General features: G+C 43.0%; 1 protein-coding gene and 1 non-coding gene across 4 annotated transcripts; both read right to left on the bottom strand.

The window, feature by feature from the left end:
* Positions 1 to 224: 224 nt before the first annotated feature.
* LOC125889895 (ubiquitin-associated protein 2-like) lies at positions 225 to 19,324 on the bottom strand. Of its 3 annotated transcripts, XM_049578150.1 has the most exons (30): positions 19,233 to 19,324; positions 17,581 to 17,718; positions 17,225 to 17,302; positions 17,004 to 17,114; positions 16,668 to 16,827; positions 16,295 to 16,372; positions 14,745 to 14,808; positions 14,418 to 14,500; positions 14,022 to 14,074; positions 13,696 to 13,760; positions 13,307 to 13,535; positions 12,931 to 13,186; positions 12,622 to 12,753; positions 10,864 to 11,000; positions 10,083 to 10,333; positions 9,529 to 9,772; positions 9,338 to 9,377; positions 8,964 to 9,087; positions 8,673 to 8,730; positions 8,202 to 8,424; positions 7,835 to 7,926; positions 7,278 to 7,328; positions 6,792 to 6,870; positions 6,238 to 6,438; positions 5,109 to 5,279; positions 4,219 to 4,323; positions 4,093 to 4,125; positions 3,696 to 3,769; positions 1,808 to 1,999; positions 225 to 1,075 (listed from the first exon to the last, which is right to left on the bottom strand). In XM_049578150.1, the coding sequence occupies exons 2-30, from the start codon at positions 17,674 to 17,676 to the stop codon at positions 980 to 982; spliced, it is 3,576 nt and encodes a 1,191-aa protein (XP_049434107.1). In that variant the 5' UTR covers positions 17,677 to 17,718; positions 19,233 to 19,324; the 3' UTR covers positions 225 to 979. The 3 variants fall into 3 exon arrangements, with proteins under 3 accessions (XP_049434107.1, XP_049434108.1, XP_049434109.1); XM_049578151.1 differs by lacking the exon at positions 4,093 to 4,125; XM_049578152.1 differs by lacking the exons at positions 4,093 to 4,125; positions 4,219 to 4,323.
* Positions 8,816 to 8,891, bottom strand: LOC125891028 (small nucleolar RNA SNORD121A). Its single transcript, XR_007449599.1, has one exon. It is a non-coding gene; the product is annotated as a small nucleolar RNA SNORD121A (small nucleolar RNA).
* Positions 19,325 to 19,560: the final 236 nt, after the last annotated feature.

Raw genomic sequence — 19,560 nt, 5'->3', positions numbered from 1 at the left:
TTTGAATAGAATAAAACTTGAACATCTCTCTAGGTTACCTTTTTTTTTAATATCAATCAATTGTAAATGGATGAAGGGCTGACACAAGATTCTGTACTATTTGCCATCTCTAGCACCGCATAATCAAATCAGAAACCTTGGGTCTGACCTTCCAACAGTCCAGGAAAACCCATGTGGAAACACTTGCACACAAACACAAGCACAAAAAACTCAGAAAGTCAGACTTCCAACTGCTCAGAACTTTTATTTCGAGGGAAATCAGGGTTAAAATTAAATTAAAATATAAAATTTAGATGGGCAGGTCTGTCTTTAATGGGGACATGATGACAAAAGGAGACTAGGCAGCCCTCCAGAAGAAGAAGGGAGGGAGAGAGGCAGGAGGGGAAAGACAGGAAGCTACAAAATGAAGTTCGGGGGAAGAGCCTGGTCATTCAGGAAGTTATGTATAAAAAAAGAAAAAAAAAAAGAAAAAAAAAGACGAGACAGATGCAGTTAGTTATTATAAACCCCACCCCCATCTGAAATGTCCTCATACGCAATCAGTGCTATAGCTCTCTCCTTTTCCTTTTTCTGGTTTCTTACAGGAAGTTTTAGATCACTCCTCGTCTTCACTCGCTCTCTCACCATCATCTCATTCTGTCTTAATGTAACATCTTTTCCTGCAGTTTTGAAAAAAGTAAACAAAAAGTCCTTCAAAAATAAAATGCAGCAACCACATTTCATGTTCTACTATTACATATACAGTATATATATATAAATACATACATAAATATCTTACATGTACAACCAATTTTGAAAAGGGGGGGGAAGAGAGAACCCAAAAGACTTATGAGGACTTGTGGAGGTGGGGGGAACGGGGCGAGCAGGCCCAAGGTTGCTCATAGTGAGGGTAGTGTGTCTCTGTTTTTTATGTTTTAGCTTTACACACACTCGCACGCACACACAGCCTTTTGGGGGAGTGGAGAGTGGGAAGCATTCCTCAGTTGGCCCAGTAGGGTGAGCTGCCGTAGCTGGACTTGCTGCCTTGGGTTTTCTGCTGCATGCTGCTGGACTGACTGCGCTGACCAGGACCACCCTTCAGAGAAAAAGAAAAACATTCAGACAGTAATGATTAAAACAAGGTAAGTCACTAATAAGTTTATTCAATTTCCTGTGTTGTTAATTGGCCTTTTCAGCTGCAGGAACATTTCCAGAAACCTTTAAAGAGACTCAACTTCACTAGCACAACCCACGGGGACCTACAGATTTTTGGCCCCTGCCCCCTGAAAACATCTGTTCCCTTGGTAGTGCTGAGGGTCCAGGAACCATCAGGCTAAAGTCCCAGTGCTGACTGCTCAAACAAAAGCCTTATGTGTCTGACTTTTGATTCTCTGCCTGGAGCTGACTGAGCTTCGGCCGGAATTTCTCGAGTCGGGTCAGGTTCATACTCATCTTCCTATTTCTTTATAAATTAACGAACACTTGACTTTGGTTTACTGTATGGTATATTCCAGCAGCACTCCAAATTTACACACAGTCTAGTTTGTATCGGAGTGGCTATTTCAAACACATTTCATGTCACGAATGTCTGTTACTGTACAATACAGACTTAAGGTGACTTGAGCTTTTTTGGGTTTTTTTTTTTTTTTTTTTTTTTTAAATCAGGCTCAGGCCCAACACTTCTTGTCCATCCATGTCCATTAACCAAAACATGCAACTGTTCAGAAAACATGAGTGTCTCATATAAACACCCACAACAACAAAACAGCTCGATTGATTCAAACTTGGGTGGGCACAATCTGATGTATACACAGACACTTTGGTTTACCTGTCCGTCCTGTGTGAGGTGATGATGCAGCAGCTGGGAGTGGGGCTGTTGGTGGGGTGGCAGGATGTGCAGGAAGGGAGCAGGGGCGTAGCCCGGAGCACCCCCGGGGTTCAGGGGCCCTGTTCCCCCCAGTGCTGAAGGCAGGCTGAAGGGAGGCGGTGTCCCCGTGTGGAAGCCCTGCTTGTCAAATGACTGAGGAGCACAGAGAAAAGACACAGAAGGTTAAAACTGCAAATAAAGGTCAACTATATTGACAAATGCGTGGACAATAGGTTTAGAAATAATAAATATGTCATAATAAATGGCAATTTCATTTAGCTTAACATAAAAATCCCTTGCAAACAAGTTCTTGTATCCAAGCTTAATTTATAACTGAAGTTAACAGGCTATTCAAGATCCTGTGCGGTTACTATGTGGACATCATTTTGATTAAGAACAGCATTTTTAGAAAAGGTAATGCAGGTGTTATTTTAAGACTTCTATTACCTAACCTGCCTCTTTCCTGCCAGGTCACACTGTTAAGTAAGTGGGTCGATTTTGAGCTGCAAATCCCCTTTAGCATTGTTGTTATTAGCTCTGCTAGAACAGTTAGCAATAGAGTGTGCCGGGGCTGACGTCAAAACCCGGAAGTTTACGATCGCGCTGGTTCCCGGAAGAGAAAGTGAATGTGATTTTTGCATTGCGTTTTGGATTATGTCAGAAAATAAGCTCTGTGGCTAACACAAGTTTATGATACTTACAGGTTTTGTTCAGTGAGATAATCTTCACATATGAACACCTTTCATACCGCATTTGAAGCTTAAATGCGATCGCCAGAAGTAAAAAGCTAACGTTAGGCTTTAATGGACTACATGACTATTCCACGGTCGCATGACTCTTGACGTCACCGCCACTAAGCTTTCAACTGATTTCAGCCGCTTTATTTTAAAAACATTGTATAATGGGGAAATCGGACTGTTTAAGTGTGATGGAAAATTTGGGTATTTAAGAATAAGAAGCTGTAATGGCGGACTGCCAGCACTCTCGCCTGTTCGGGTGTGATGATGTTTAATGTCCCTGACAGGGTTTGTAGTCGTATTGAGCATCTTGTTAGCAACCGCCTTTTTTTACGACACGTAAAAGCTTCAAAATTCACAAGTAGGGTGTTTACTGACATGTTTTATGTTGTAGAACAAAACCTGAAACTTGCTTAAGCTTTTGTTAACCACAGACATTATTTGAGGCATTTTACCAAAATCCCATTAAAAAAAAAAAACGTATTGACTTTTAGACGAGAGAACCGGAAGTGCTAAAAGCGCTAACGGAGTTCCGGGTTTACTGGCACACTCTATTAGCTAGTGGTGCTGACATTGTTTACAGTGCTAAAGGGGTTTTGCAGCTCAGAATGAAGCTGCTTATTTACCGGTGCTACCTGTGGGGTGACTGGCATGTCATTACTCTGTTTCCACAGCAAAGTCCTGCCACTGGGTCAGCGTTGCTAGCTGTATTCACCAAATGAGCAACGCTGCTAGCTAGTGTTCACTCGACCCCGGTGGTGTGCAGTGCAGAGGCCAAGGCTAATGTTCGCTCACCAGAGGACTATGTTTCCACATGTTAATGCAGCTAGCCAGCTGTCTTCCAGAAAAGCCAACAGAAAATATTAAAATTTCTGAACCTCTAAATTGATAATGTTTTGAAATGTGGTGCTAAAGCTAACTGAATCAATGAAGCGCAGCAATAACAGGAAACGCCTCTTGTATGTCACCTCATTTTGCTTTTTTCTTTGTGAAAAATTAACTTGTTAGTTACTGGTTAATAGGTGTAGGGCTGTCAAAGCAAAACTAACCAAAACTGACATCCCTAGCCTTGATCTACACACAGGCATACAACAGAACAGCAAGTCACTCACCTGAGTTTTACTGTAGATTGATCCTCCCATGTCAGGTACTCCTCCACTGGTACCTGACCCTGACAGTCCTGGTGCTGAGAGGAGAATGAAAAGAGGGAATAGGAAATGGTTGGAATATAAGGGAGAAGAGAGGAAAGCAAAAAAAGGGGGTAGAAGAAAATGATAGAGAAGACAGGGAAATAAAAGGGTTAAGGGGGGGAAAGTACAACTGCGTCACTTCACTGATGATAACTGAATATTAAGCGCTAAATGTCCACTGTTAGTAAGAGGGGGGCCAGCCAGTAGGAAGAAGCATTAAGTGAGGAGGCGCAGAGGCATGTTTCTCACTTTGTCACCCCTTTGCATGTATCCATTTCTGTGCACATCAAAGTGCAATCACACGCGTGCATATACACACCTTCCTCCAGAACACTCTTGACTGTTGAATCATCTGCAATTGTGAGTACATCCGTTTTTCCCACAGGGAAATGCCCGCTGACTTTACTGTGTTGTCAGAGTGTGCGCACGTGTGTTGTGTATGTACCTTTCCCTGGGCCGCTGCCCGCTGACTTGGCCTGTGACTGGGCAGAGCCTCCGTACCCTCCCTTACTGTACTCCCCACCGTGGGCTTGAGACAGGTCATCAAAGGCTGAAGGAGGAGGAGTACAGAAGAAGAGAAGAGGCAGAGCGAGCAAAGGACAGAGAGAGAGGGGGCAGGAAGAGGAGGACGGTGAACAGGTGAGGTGAAGAGAAGAAGAGGAGGAGGAGGAAAGAGGATGGGAAGAGAAAAGAGAGGGGGGGCAGGGAGAGAGAGGCAGTAAGGTAACCTGACTAAAATGGCAGCTGAGTCTATATTGAGCCGCGTCCAACTTCAGCAAGGGGGTTTGAGCTATGCATGCAGCACAAGCAAAAAACACACACAGGCCCGGTTCCACACACGCATGCAGCATTTGGTGTACATGTATAAAGGGTTGGAAATGGAATGGCCTCTCTACACTCCACACACCTGATTAATGCCAAGGTCCCAGTACACACACCCCGTATTTCTCACAATACATGTTAATGTCAAAAAATGTTGCCACTATGGACTATAAATAGTAAATCCTGCCAAATTTCTCAACTTCTACAAGAGTGTAGCTTGTTCACTTTTGATGATTCAGACAATAACTAGTCAAACTGCTGAAGCTAATCAAATGACACTCAACTACTTTTCATGACAAGCTGCTGTGAGAGTTTGTGATACTGTGATATTATGGCAGCAATAATTTAAAAGAAACCTGTGCTGTCATATTAAATGCCAAATTAAAACTACTGGATGTAATCTTCACAAGAAAACTTTATTATTACTTCATTACTGAACATGTGACTAAAAATGTTCAGTGTTAATTATCTGAAAACATCAGTCGGAGCCTTCTTATTTTGTCCTGGTCTTACCTGTGCCATATGCATGCTGTCCGTAACTGGGCTGATGCTGTTGGTGATACTGATTGGAGGGGTTGGCCAGGCCCATTGCAGGTTGCTTGGCCGAAGCAGGAGGCACAAAGACGGTGGGGCCGTACTGGAAGGCTGAGGGAACCCCCGGCACACCAGCGTAGTACGGCAGACCTGAAAACAACAATTCAGAGATATATTCCATGTGCAATGAAAGCCAATCCCTATGTAACGGTCTATAAGCAACAATGACAAAAAGGGTTCTATTATACAGAGCAGTAGGCAGTGTTACATTAAGAGCATCTACACAAATACAAATTGACTTTGTGTCTACATTAACAGTTGTAACTTTTCACTTTTAATTTGAAAATAATTGTTAAGCCTTGTTGCCTGGGAACCAGATGTATCTGCGAGCTCATGTTTGATTTGGTCTGGCAGATGCATCTGGTCCTCCTCCTGTAAAGGCAGGTTTCTGGGCCAGGTTGGGCCAATCACAACCTTTTATCCAAGATGTTTCAGATGATGACTGACAATTTATGGAGCCTTTGCACTTAACAAGAAATGAGTGGCGACATACACCTTCACACCAGATACTCTACAGCAAGCATAAACCCAACTTAGTAAAGTGGAGTGCTGTTAAGGCATTTTCGAAAAAACAACCAAGATGGCTGCAGCTGATGTGGAACTTTCTGTTAAAGTACTATTTTCAGGTTCTCATGGCAAAAACTGCAACACTCGATCACAGATATATTGACGCTGCACTATCAGAGCTCATCTTGGCACGCTATAGGCTGTTTACATTTTTCCATTGCTGAGCGCTTTGTCACATTTCATTGCTCTGATTGATTGCAGGTCCATCCAACTGCATCTGAGGGCATTTTGGTCTACAGCCGTTGACAACAGCCCTTGGAAATCAAAAATGAACCAAGCAGTTCCTGACACTCGCACATTTGCCAACAACTTAACAGACTTCTCATAAATATTTAAATAAGACGCTAAAAATAAACAGAGGGAAGGTGGTAGCTAAAGCTGGAATTTTACATTAGGAGTAAATACAAAGCGCATGGCTGAGTTGACTAGAAATAAGATTGTTCAACATCTTCATTATGACTTATAATTTTACTTCTCTTACCAGTGTATCCGTAGCCAGGGGGCAGAGGGGGATTGAGGAAGGCTTGGTTCTGTGTTTGCTGCCCCTGGCCCTGACCCTGCCCCTGGCCCTGTGTTCCTGCCTGTGGAGCCTGCTGGGGCTGTGACTGAACCCCGGCTGTAGACAGGCTGGTTGGGGGAGCTGGAGATGATGAATCATTCCTGCCAAACTTTGTTGCCTCACCTGGACAGAAATTGAGAGTAGGGAAGACAAAACTGAAGTTTAAAAACTTATTCTAAAATTTCTTTGCCCATCTATTGGTCAGCTAACATGAATTGGCAAAGAAGCCACATAATTGAGAAAAGCAAAGCACTTTGTCACACCCGCTGATGGGTTAAAATTGCCATGTCAATGTAATCAATTGTGCTTAATTCAACATACTGAAGTGCAAAAATGACTGCTATAAATAAAATGCACTGAGAGACTGTTTCAATTGTTCAGTTTCAGTGTGAGTTAACAGCCTATCTTGAAACATAACAGAAGGTCAGTAGACATATCAGCTCAGAAACTCCAAAACAACATGAAATTTTATTTACCAGAATATAGATTATTGGCCAGATTATCTCGCCCAGGCATAGTAGCCGTAGTACCGGGGAATGTTACACCATAATAGTCCTGTGTAGGAAGAGAAAAAATATTAATACCATAAAAAGCCATCCCCATTTTGTTGCTATTCCCATCAACACATATTTTACTACTTTGGAAATCTGGTTAAATTGCCATGCAACAGAAGAAAGGACACAGATTTTTTTTACTGAAGTTAGCAGGAATACGGGGAACTAAAAAAGATTACTGGCTGCACAGGAAGGTAATCCAGCCACTCCGAGAATATGTAAACGGGGAAAACCTACAGTGGTTCAAACATGTTGCTTTTAAATATTTCCTTTCTCATTTATATATTTTTGGAATGCCTGGATTGCCAATTCTTTGAAAAGCACATTTGAAAGCACACTGCTGATTTACAAAAACACAAGAACCAAAGTGATAAGTAGCAGGGCACAGGGCAGAAGAAACAGACTCACCATAGGGAGGCGAGACTGCAGCATTTGCAGGTCCTCGTATCCATAGATCTGCTGTTGAAATGAAGATGTTAGAAGGAAGATTTAGTGAAACGTTATACATTGGAGTCTCAACCAAACCTCATCCTCTACCCATTTTGGCATCTACTAAGCTTTAGCCAGTGTTTCAGTGCTTAACACGGATGTCATGTTTCATCGGAACCTACTAAAACAGTCATCAACAGAGTAAAGATCTGCTGCTGATGCTACATTATATGTACACTAGAGGGTGACACTGTTGGGTTACATGTCATGCCTGTCACACCTCTTTTGCGTCTGCGATGCCAGCATGCTGTCTGAAATCACACACTGGAGCGGCATGATGCTGATGTTGTTTGGTTCTGTGCAAGTATGCAAGGGTGACATAGAGAGGGGACTTCGTAGCAGCTCTTTAGTGCGATCTCTGTGTATAAAGGGCTTATTCTTTGTGATACACCCTATCTTTTTCTCATTGGAAGGAAAAAAAACAAACAAAAAAAACAAACAAAAAAAACCCCAAACACTTAGGAATAATTAGTTACCGGGTAAGCAGGGAGCAAGCCACCTGGGCCCATGATGTACTGGTTGGCCAGCAGAGGTGGCACTCCTTGGGCTAAGTTGGGAGGAGCTTTACCTGAGCAAAGAAGACAAACAAGGATTTTTGACTTGACATAAATATCAAGTTTTGGACATTAAGTAGATAATGGATCTTGTGCATATTATTGCATATATTGTGCATATATATTTGTACATATTCAAAGAAATGTGTTTGAATACATTCAGTCTTAGTTGAGTGTAAAAACAGCTTGATAACAAAAGGAATTATATTTAAAGGTGATACATTTTTTCATTTCAAACAACCTTTTGTAAATTAGTTCCTGCGATCCCTGTGTAAAGCCATGAGCCTACCAGAGGTGGTGGTGAGCAGAGGTGCCGTGCGGCTGCCTGCAGCTGACAGTGCGGGGTTTGTGCCATTAGGTGTCAGTCCCGGTGCTCCAGATGGATGTAGACCATTTGTGGTTGAGCTGCTGACAGCCGGGGGAGCTGACGGACTGGAATTGACAGCTTGGCTGGACGATGATGACGAGAAGGCATGGAGGTTGCCGCTACTACTGCCCTCCTCGTTACTTACCTGGTGTAACAGGACAAGAGCAGACAGGGTGTGTGAGCAGAGAATTAGCGACTGTTTTTATAGATCAAGGCATGGGTAAAATCTTCATGAATAAAAATCGCTTTGTACTTAGACTCAGAGTTAAGCAGTAAAAAGTCCTGCACTCAAATAACCAAACTGCACAATAACTGATGTCCTTCAATTACCACAACTGTAGAGTGACATTAAAGTAATTGTGTGTCTGTGTGCAAGCAGGAACACACACTTACAGTAAGGGAGGAGCTTGTGGCGAGGGCCGATCCAGATGTGAGAGTGCTGGTCACATGACTGGGAAGAAAGTAAAATGATTCAATCAGCATGCTTTAGTCTGATAAAGCAACATCAATACTTTACCCAGAAAACATGTGCAGGAGGACGGAGATTCAGTGAAAGGTAATTCCACATAAAGGATTAAGATATGTGCTTGTAACCATCATTATCTCCCAACAAAAAAGAGGACACACAAAAGATTAATCAATAAGCAATATAAAATGCGACGGTGTGTCTGAACCATCCCTTACCTGCTGAGCGAGGGGATGGATGTTGAGTGCGAGGGTGTAACTGCAGGGGAGGGGATGTGGTGGCCACTTTCACTCGTCATAACAGGAGACTCAGTTTTCACTGTTCTAGACGATGACGATGTAGCTGGTTTAAAACAAGAACAAGAGAGACTGATTGTAAGAGGGAGAATAAAAGAATTAAACCGAATAAAACAAATTCGTACGGAAAAGAGGGACTGAGTATTTCCTAGTCTTTATCAAACCTCATTCACTTTCACTGAAAGGACTATTTCCACTTCCCATCGGATGCATTTAGCAATCAATATTCATTATATTGAATCTGACAGGCCACTCCAAGTAGTTCTCTAGAACTGAAAAGGCTTGAGTGTACTTACTGTCCTGTGTGCTCTGCGTCTTCATGCCACTATAGCCATTCTACAGGAAGAGGAAATTACCAAAGGGTTAGTTTTATCATTCAGGTTTTTGGCATTAAGCAGACATTGAGGTTTCAAGAAAGTGTCAGCAGTGGTCTACATCCACTTGTCATTTAGCTCCCTTATACATACATAGAGAGGTTTATCCTTACTGTGAGAGCAGCAGCTGAGGGCACATCTTTGCTCTGAGAGAAGCCCAGATGAGGTGGCAGGGACCTTGGACCACTGCTCTCCACACGACTGGCTGCAGTCTGGGCTGTAGAAGAGGGCGGGGCGGCTGCACTGGGAAGACCCATGGAGGGAGAGGGTGTGGCACTGGGCAAGCCCAGGGATGGTGAGGGGAAGCTGGGATCTGATACGGCTGGGGGTAAGGTGGGTAAGCTGTTCATGTGTTCACTGTTCATGGAGCAGAGATAAAGGAAGAGAGACAGGTAAATTTACAATACGGATACAGAGAATGTGCCAGAAGTAGAAGCAGGATTATTACTGGTTTTGTTTTCAACATGCAAAAAGTTTCTAGCTGTAACCAAGCTGAAACATCATTCTCTTAACCCTTTTATCTCAATCATAAACTATGCCTTCTGCATGACTCAGGGTTTTATACTGGACATATCCACAAATACACACATGTACAAAATCTTAAATGATAAATTCTTCACATACAAGCCTCTGCCTCACACACCAACACAAAACAACTCACACACACCTCACAGATCCTGGCTTGGAGAACAGGCTGCTCTGTGGCTGCTGTGTGGAAACGGCAGTGGGGACAGGCATGGCGGGTACTGGAGCTGTTGGAGCTGGGCCCTGGGCCGGGGACTGCTCCCTAGCCGACTCTGTCTGTGCCATGTCCACCGTTCCACTGCCAGCCTCAGACCCAAAGTCAAGAGCTCCGAACTGGACATTCAGGCCAGGTATATCTGCTGAGCCCGGCATCTCCACTGCTGACGAGGGGATCTGAAAAGAGAAAGAGGCGATTTGGTAGAACATGGCCAACATATTTAACCAATCTGATGATTTAAAAGTTGTTTTTGTACGGCAACACTTTTCAATATGAATGACAAGTTGGAAAATGCGTGGAAAGTTATTTTCAGTCAAAAATGAATGTGGTAGAACGGTTAAAAGATGTGTGAAGTCAAAACAGTCCTGTGAACTGCATCGCAAACACATGAATAAGATGGTTATACTGGAAAGGGACAGCAGACTAATCTGCACCCTCTGTGGCTGTTGACAAGATATTATCTCTGATGATGAGAGGTAAAGTCGTGGGAGTGGCGTTTACAGCCTGACTAAACTACTTTATCCGGTCTTTCACTACCGCATAGCCAGTCGGCTACCTGGCTTGTCTTGACAAGCAAGTGAGAGCAGATAAATCACTGACAACATTCAGTTTCTATCTTGTCTTGCAAGTAATACTGCTCTTGTTATTTTTGCATTGAAGTTGTTACACTTGTCTGATAGAAAGGTATGATATCAGAAAAGCTTACCTTTGAAGGAGGAGGTACTCTGCGTCTCTGTGTCTTTAGCTGCCGCTGAGGGGGTTCTGCGACGGAAGGCTCCATGCCTGGCAACTTTACTCCTGGAGAAGGTCCGTCTCTTACAGGAGGGACGGAGGACTCATGACCTGAAGGAGATTGACAGAGTCCTTAAAATCACAGCACTAAACTCAAAGTAATTGTTATAGTAAGAAGATGGTGAAGATGGCAGTACTGTCATGATCCTACAGCACAAATACTGCTAGTGTTTCTATTACAGAGAAGGCTCTGCCTCAGCTACATGGTGTGCTGAGCATTTGTCTTTCATATCTATTCTGTAGGCATCATCTAATCCACACGCATTCTTTTTCATCTTAAAATGCCATTTTAAAATGAAAACACTCTGTACACAAGCCTTTCAGCACAAATTCAGAAATAATCTTGGCCCATACCTAAAGGCCCGAAAATGCACATCACATGACCATATGAACATTGGGGCTGTGCATGCTTGTGTAAACAGTAGGCAGGCCGTCTCTGAAACCTGATTGCTTAGTTTCAGAAAATATGACAGAAAAAGAACAGCAATAGCAAAAAGTAAGACAGATTTCTTTGCTTGGACTGATCACGAGGTGGAACTGTTACTGCTAGGAACAAGCAGGTATAAGGACAATAAAAGCAGCAGAAAACAGATTGGGAGTTGTTTCAAAGCGATACAGTGACATGTTGGTGCAGTACTGGGAGTATTTCCCTCCCTGGTGGAAGCCATGTCAATGGGAAAGGAGTAGTCACAAAAAGGTGTGTGGGACTAGCTATAATGTTTATACTTGACACGTTGTGACTGGTAAGGCCCATTTAGGAAGTGAACGTAGGTGTCTGTTGTTTTTTTTTGTTTTTTTTCCCAAACGCTCTACTTCTACCTGTCTAGACTAAAAAGCCATCTCAGTGCTTTAAAACTGAAACAGGGGCAACCGCATTTTCAAAGGTCCATTTTAGGTGTTCCAAAACATAGGAGTAGTAGGGCTGCCCCCTCAAAATCGGACATTTGAAAAATTAGTTGGAGGCCCCTAATTCAACTGAGATTGCTTCAAGTCCATCAGTCTTTTTTTTGCCAGTCAGCGTGCAGTGTAGGCTACTTCTAGGGTCATTTGAGTCCCCAGGTCTTGCTGCAGAGTGAGCTCTCTTCACTTTCATGCTACTTTTTGCTTCAGGCACCTGTGGACACAATGCAGCTGCCCAGAGGAGGAGACACTTTGCATTGTAAGGCTCTGAGATAACGTGATCTTCTACCTTCTGCTTCAAACTGGTGAATTTACAGCTCGTAGCAACTTAATATGATACAGTCTCAGCTTTTGTTTGATATCTAGTGTTGGCAAAAAAAAATGGTGTTGCACATCTCCAATCTGCCTTGGGCACTGTTAGCTTGTTTACTATTTTACCTGAATGTCACTGTCACACTGAACATCCCACTGAACTCTGTTTAAACCATACGGGGAAAAAAGGAATACACTGGTATTCATATTCAAAGGCCAAATCGGACTGAACTGGCATAACTCTGAGTAAGGTATGGCTCAGTGTGGACGTTAAGGTGTTAACATAGCAAATGGTAGGCATTTTAAAACTTCTTAGTGTGGATGTGTCCTTAGTTTCAGTTTGCCAAATATATTCAGTCATGAAAATAATTAGTTGAGTTGCAGCTCTAATGTCATGCAGTATGCTAAGCAGACTTTCACACCTTTACTGGCATAGCATGATACTGCTCTGCAGCCCTACCTGGCGGTGTGGGGACCTGTGGAGCATGTGACAGGCCCAGAGGCTCTGTGGTGGGAAGGATGGAGGATTGTTGTTGCCTCTGAGCCAGCTGGCTGAGCACCGCTGATGGCTCTGGTTGAAGCTTCATCTCCACTAGAGAGAATTCAGATAAATATAATAACATTATAATTCATATACCTACTGTAGTGAAGTATATTGTGCACTGTACCTCTTGTGTTGATGTTATTAAGAACAATAAGTTAACATTTGATACACTTCTTACATTTCTGTGTTAGATTTCTTTTTTTCCTTTGAGAAACTTTAACTTACAGTGTTGGGCAGTAACAGGGCCGTTCTCCACTCTCTGAGCTTTGACTTCTATAGAGGGAGAGGAGGCAGGAGCAGGGTTCGGAATTGGAGATGGCCCTGCATCTTTGGAAACACTTATGTTGCTGGCGGTGGCCAACGTCTGACTGACTCTTTGACCAAGCCGAGGCCCATTAAGCTGCTCTGATGTCCTGATGTCAGAGGCAGGTGTCGGCTTAGGTGCATTAAGGGGCCCAAAACCAGAACCCAGGACTGAGGACTGGGAGGTGAGAGAAGCAAAACAAGAACTGAATACACAGGCATCGTATCAGTGTGTGGGCACATAAACATGCCAGAAAGTTGCACGTATATAAGTGTGCGTATGTGTGGCTGTCTGTACCAGTGCAGCATGTGCGTAGGTAGTACTAGCAGAGGCGGCATGGGCGTAGCTGTTGGCTGTGGCGTGTGCGTAGCTGTGTGTTGCAGTGCGTCCGTTGTGGTGGGAATTGGTAAACACCAGGCTTTGGCCCAAATCCTCGGCTGAGGGGCCATCGACTATCGCCCCCAAGTCAGAGTCCATACCCCCTACAGCCACTCCAGTCTTGGGCAGTAGGCCAGCCAGGTCCACACTGATGAGAAGCAGAAGATAAGAGAGAAGCAAGAGTGGAAGGGGGGGGGGGGGCAACAAGGAGAAGATAATAGCACAGATTAAATAAAAAGTTACTCTTTAAAATAAAGCCTGTGCTCTCCAGTGTTTTAGTTTACTTGACTTTGAGCAAGTTTGCTTACTTGGGTCCAGGTGTGATGTGGTTTGCTGGAGCAGAAGAGGCAGTGAATACTTTGGTCTCAGACAACTGTGATAAAAGACAGAAGTGCCAACACAGGCATCAGATTAATATAGGCATATCTGCTGTACTGTAAATTAACAACCCTTCAGATAAAATCACTGACTCTTAACTAACAGTATTTAATTAGTCAACATCACAAGAGAAATAAAATAACACTAGAGGAAGACCGGTGCAGATTTAAATCAATTTAAGTGAACAAACTTTGTGTACAGCCTTTAACTGAAGCAATGCAAATCTCTTTCAGATCAATAAAATGTGCCGCCTTACGTCCTCATTCCAGTCTTCTGCAGTCCAGTCTTCCAGATTGCCTCCCCATGTTCCTAAAAAACAAAACAGAACAGCAGCCAAGTTAGTGTTGCCATATTCACACATACTCATGATATGTTCTCGGCAACCATTAAGCAGTGATACAAATATAGCACCCCACCTGCTTTAATGTAACACTAAAAATTTAAGCCCTTGAATCCAATGTGTAGACTCATTTGCCTATTCCTACTTAAATTTTGCTAATATTTGACACCTAGTGGCCTGAAACTGGAATATCTGTCGATTTGGAGCAGGTTAACTAAACAAGGCTCAAACTTTTAAGCTGACAATTAAGCTATTCTACAGTGAAAGTAGACAATTGCATCAAAACATGACATCTTGTGTCATTATCCTTACCAGTTCCCTCAGCAGGTTCGTTGCCATCCCATGTCTCCTGACGAGCTCCAGAGTTGGCTGTGTAGTCAGCAGGGTTGAAGGTGCTGAAAGGAGTGGAGAGTAGAAAGAAGAGACAACATGAAGGGGAAAGAAACAGAGATAAGATGAGCCAACATCAGTGAAACTGAAGACAACACTGCCTGCTCTGTTCTGTTAATGCTGCTGAATGAGGAGATTCAGAAACGTAATCATCTACACCTTTGTTTTTAGATATGTGCTTGTAACAACCATCACCACCTCCTCATCCTACTTGTGGTTTAAGACTTAACACTAAACACATGTTCTTACCCCATTCCCTGGGAGGAGAACCTGTTGCCACCAGCTGCTCTGCCTCTACCGCGGCCACCTGCCCCTGAGGACACAAACAAAACAAACAGATGACCTCTGCTGACTGGTTCCTTTCAGCCTCAACTCTTAATTAAGGGGGGGGGGGGGGGTCAGTGTGTTGATCATTGACCTTTGTCAAGCATTAGATAATATTCTAGTTGTCATTTCTGTTAAAAACCATATCTGCATACATGTGTCTGGGTTTCTTTTCTGTCGTGTTTTTGCACCTGTTTTTTTTTCTTTCTTAAATGTGGCATTTAGTAGTTAACTACATCAGAATATCACAAAAATTTGTGCTGTCAAAACAAACATACAAACAAGTCCATACAAACATGGACCATTTAGGTAATAGACAAGCTGTCTAAAAAAAACCCCAAAAGGTCTGTTTTTGGAAGAATGTTTTAAAGTCAAGATTTAAATGTAAGTCATTTAACAGCTATTCTTCAAGACAAGCAGCCGAAAGAATAAATACAAATACATTTATTTCCCTGTTAACTCCCCTATTACCGCATAACCAGACATCTGACACAGTTTCTTCTGAATCAGGCCTTGATTGACCTCGCCGTTCTAGATCATGTGTCATTAAAAAGAAAGCCTACAAATCCAGCCAGATTCTACTCCCTTTCACCTTCTCCAATCTCTTTATCTATCAACGACATGCCCCGCCCAAACAAACACACACTCTAGCAGCTGCAGGGACTGAGCACATTCCACACATGTTGAGTGCTGCAATGCTCTACGTGCCTGCAGACACAAATAGATATGTTGCCTGCTACGTCACCAAAACATGCCCAACAACATCTGAGACAATTCCCTATATAAAAGTGCAGTTAAAGCAGAATTTCCTTTAAAAAAAAAAAAAAAAAAATGTATAGACTCATTCGAAAGTAATCCTTCTCAATCATCACTCGTACTAGAAGTGCGTGGCTGTGTATTTTTCTGGCCTCTGCCTGAATTTTCCGTGTACGTTTATGTTTATGGGCAAGTACCCCGAAAGTGCTACGGTGAAGTCAGGGATTTATTTAAAAAAAAAGGTAGCGAGCAGGTACCAGACCATAAGCAGCTGATATCCAAGAGACACAGCGCCAGAAAACAAAACAAAAACCACAACTATAGTGAGGCAAAAAGCAAAATGAGAGTGGCTCTGGGGTTGGCCTGTACTTTCACTTTTGCCGGCAAGTGTGTTTACAAACATCCATCAATCCGTCCAACCATGCATAAAACCTATAAAAAGGTGTCTTCAATTACAACAAGCAGATTTTGCTTGGCAATGTTTTGGTTTACCATCAACCTTAATCTTAAGTTTCAAGATGCCCATTTCAGTTTTTAGCCTGGTAATCTCTTCATCTTACTGGGACATCCAAGAGCATTAGAAAATTCAACTGGAAGCTATGGATACCGCTTTTTCCATTATCTTTTTATAATCCAACTTTGTGTCTTTGGACTCATTGCTAACAAAATGCCAATTTTTTTCAAAATACTTAATGTGTGTACTTTTCTGTACTGCTTACCTCTGCCTCGCCCCCTGCGTCCACGGTCTCCCCCTCTTTCTCCAGGAGCCACCTCAAACCCATTCTCCTCTAACCGACCTGGAATCCAACAAGAAAAAAAAAAGGTACAAGGAAATTAAAATATTAAAAACTCAAATTATTTTACTGGGAGAAGAAACTCTGAGCCGTTTTTTCCCATAATTCAGCTTGGAATTCACAGTTGAATAAAGCAAAGAAAAGTTGACAATTCAATATACTCAGCATACTTTAGCAAATTAAATGTCAATGTCAGCAATGCATCAAATACAGACAACACAATTTTACCAGACTGACAAGGAACGTTCATCTACGCAATTCACACAGACAGGACAAACAGCTTTATTCATGTTCTCACCTTCACGCCCTCGGCTGATGCCTCTGCCCCTCCTGTTGGATGCCCCACGTCCACGACTAGCCTCCCTGTCTCCTCCTTTCTTCTCCCTGCTCTCCTTTATCTCTGAGGGTCCTCCTTCTTTCCCAAGGCTCCGCTTCTTCCCTACAGTCTCCCAGGAGTTCTGACAGAGGCAAACCAGAGAATGAGGTCAACTCTATGAAATACACCTACTTTGTGATTTAAATTTTGCCCGGTTCATGGTGTTTAAGTTTTCATAAAACATCCAAAAACAAGCATAATATGTAAACGTGAAAATGGTTTGTGTGTGTGCATGCGTGTGCGCGCATAGTCTCTTACTGTGTCAGAGGTGCTCTCCAGCAGAAAATTGATGGCTCTGTTTACATCTTCGTTGCAGTCATGGAGGGCTACCATGCACTCATCTTGAGTCTTCCCAGTTACCTCAATCAGCTGTAAGTGTGTAAAACAGAAACACAGTGTTAAGTTAGGTCACCACGAGATGCATTGAGGGTCCCAATGTCCAAGAATTTCAAATGTCTGAACATGCACAAACACATTACCTGTTTGACTTTGTCTTCAAAGTCAGCATCATTTTTGTCGTAGATCACTTGGGCTAAACGAATCTGTTCTGCTGTGGCCTGGTAAACAAACAGTCTTCAGTAAGAAAAAAATACAACAGGAACACATGGCAGACCACCAGACACTTGGCTTTATTTACATATTTCAATGAAAGACACTACAATCCTGCTGAAGGTGTACCATGTAAAATGTAGCTGCCTAAAAATCCTTTGTCAATATGATAACACTCAATGCTAAGTGAGGCAACCTAGGATTGTACTAAAGAATAAAAAGACTACATTTTAATTGAGTAGGACATTTCCTTGGGTCTGGGTGCAACTGTGTGTACTAAACCCACCTGTATCTGTTTCTGTGGCTGTGTTGTTTGTGTGGTGGTGGGCAGCGTTCTGTCCCGAGTGCCCCGGGTTTGATTGCTGACCACTGAAGTCATCATATACAGTATATACAAAACAATGTATGTACAAAATAGAAAAATCTGGGGAGAGAGAAAAAGGATAGAGCCACTGTGAAATGACAGCTACCTGAGAGACAGTAACATTACATCACAATTCATAGTAAGATAAAGTAAAGAATAAATGCCCAATGCTAGTACAATATGCTGAATGTGAGCAGATTGAAGCTCACTGTTGTCAAGTACACCATGTAAGACTATAACCCCATCTGTCGCCCCCCACTACCTCGGTTAAATTTAGCCAGCCAAGAGGGGACTGTCCGGGTGTCAACTTACAATCCTCCCTCAGTCTCCCACACAAAAACACTGACTATGCACCAGCAAATGTGGTGGGTGTTATGTATTATAACACTTTTTCCACATCGACGACGTCGACATGGCGACAGGCATTTGGCATTTAATTAAAAGTAATAAGTAACCTAGTCACCAAGAACCCTGGCTCTGTGCCAGGCTAAAAGGTATCTTGAGGAAATCGAAAGCATACAATTACAGTTGGTTGGATTATGTTACATACAGTAACTGGTTTAAGCTAATAATACTACCTGCTGACAACTTGCCAGCGTGGGGACACAGAAAAACGAGATCCACCGGCTTTGAACATACAATTGTCTGGCAATCGTATGTTGGCTGACAGAAAAAAAACATTAGACAGGACAGTACAGTTAATGTCAACTCGATATTTTAGCAATTGTAATCAGTGTTTTCCAGTCGCTCGTATCTAACGTAAGTCATGACTGAATCGTCACCTTATTTAGGGTAACGTTACAAGAAGCTCGGCGGAAATATGAGCCGCACTGGCTAGCATTCACGGCAGCGTTAGCTAGGTCGACTAGCTCCCACTAGCTTTAGCCTAGCTTACCGCTCGTCTTTGTTCCGTGTGAAAAACACACACGATCCCTAACGTTAAACGCCACACTCTACAGGCATGATATTAACAATGTGACAAAGCTACTAATTTACCACTCCGTTAATGTAATCGCTTTTCTATAGCCTCACCCACTCGGTGACAAAAAAATAAACAAAGTGCGACGATGTACCCTTTTGTGTCCACCAAAGAAAAGCTAACGTTAACGTTAGTCACTTCACGCTTACCTCGGAGGCAGATTTAGCTAAAGTTGGCAGCAGGCTAACATAACAGAAACGAAACAAACAAACTCCGCTTATAATATTAACATTTACAACAACTGGTACCCAATGGCATGTACTGGTAATGCTACACAGTGTGTGGGGGAGAAAAGTTGTCGAAAACGCGTGGCCCGCTCATGTTAAGCTACGACAGATAGGAGCAGCAGGCTAACTGCCCCGGCACGTGAACGGCCCGTTCACATACAATGACTGCAGCACTACAGTACGGATACAACGCTAGCGAGTTAGTTAGCTAGTTGGCTAACTGCCGTACGGGACGAACGGTGCCTCTGAATCGACCGATAGGTTTTCCTAAAACTAGTGTAAAACTTTTACGATGAGACGATTGGATCGTTAAAACGGCTTTTTAAATCGACAACATTAACACAACACATGTTTATTCTTTCGTTTACCTGCTAACACGCTTCGCTCAGCCAGCAGCAGCAGATGCTGTCACGTGACCCACCGAGCCGTTGTTCAACGTTGTGAAGTCGACACTGCCAACCAAAACCCACCGAGCCGGTCAGGTGGTTTAACGCCGTGCCCCCGCGTGCGCGTTCCCGTCTAGGAGCGCGCGCCGTTGTCATGTACCAGCTTGATATCCGGTGGACGCTGGCTCTCCTCAAAGACTTTGTAGCAGTAATTTCCACACATTTACCTACATCTGGCACACACCTAATCGCTGATGTGAATTAGATATAAATGTGATGGGCTATGCTTATTTGTTTTTGTGCCAGGAGG

The sequence above is a fragment of the Epinephelus fuscoguttatus genome, linkage group LG6 (genome assembly GCF_011397635.1).
Source record: "Epinephelus fuscoguttatus linkage group LG6, E.fuscoguttatus.final_Chr_v1".
Lineage (NCBI taxonomy): Eukaryota > Metazoa > Chordata > Actinopteri > Perciformes > Serranidae > Epinephelus > Epinephelus fuscoguttatus.
The sequence above is the reverse complement of the archived record's forward strand: the minus strand, read 5'-3'. Positions and strand labels throughout refer to the sequence as shown.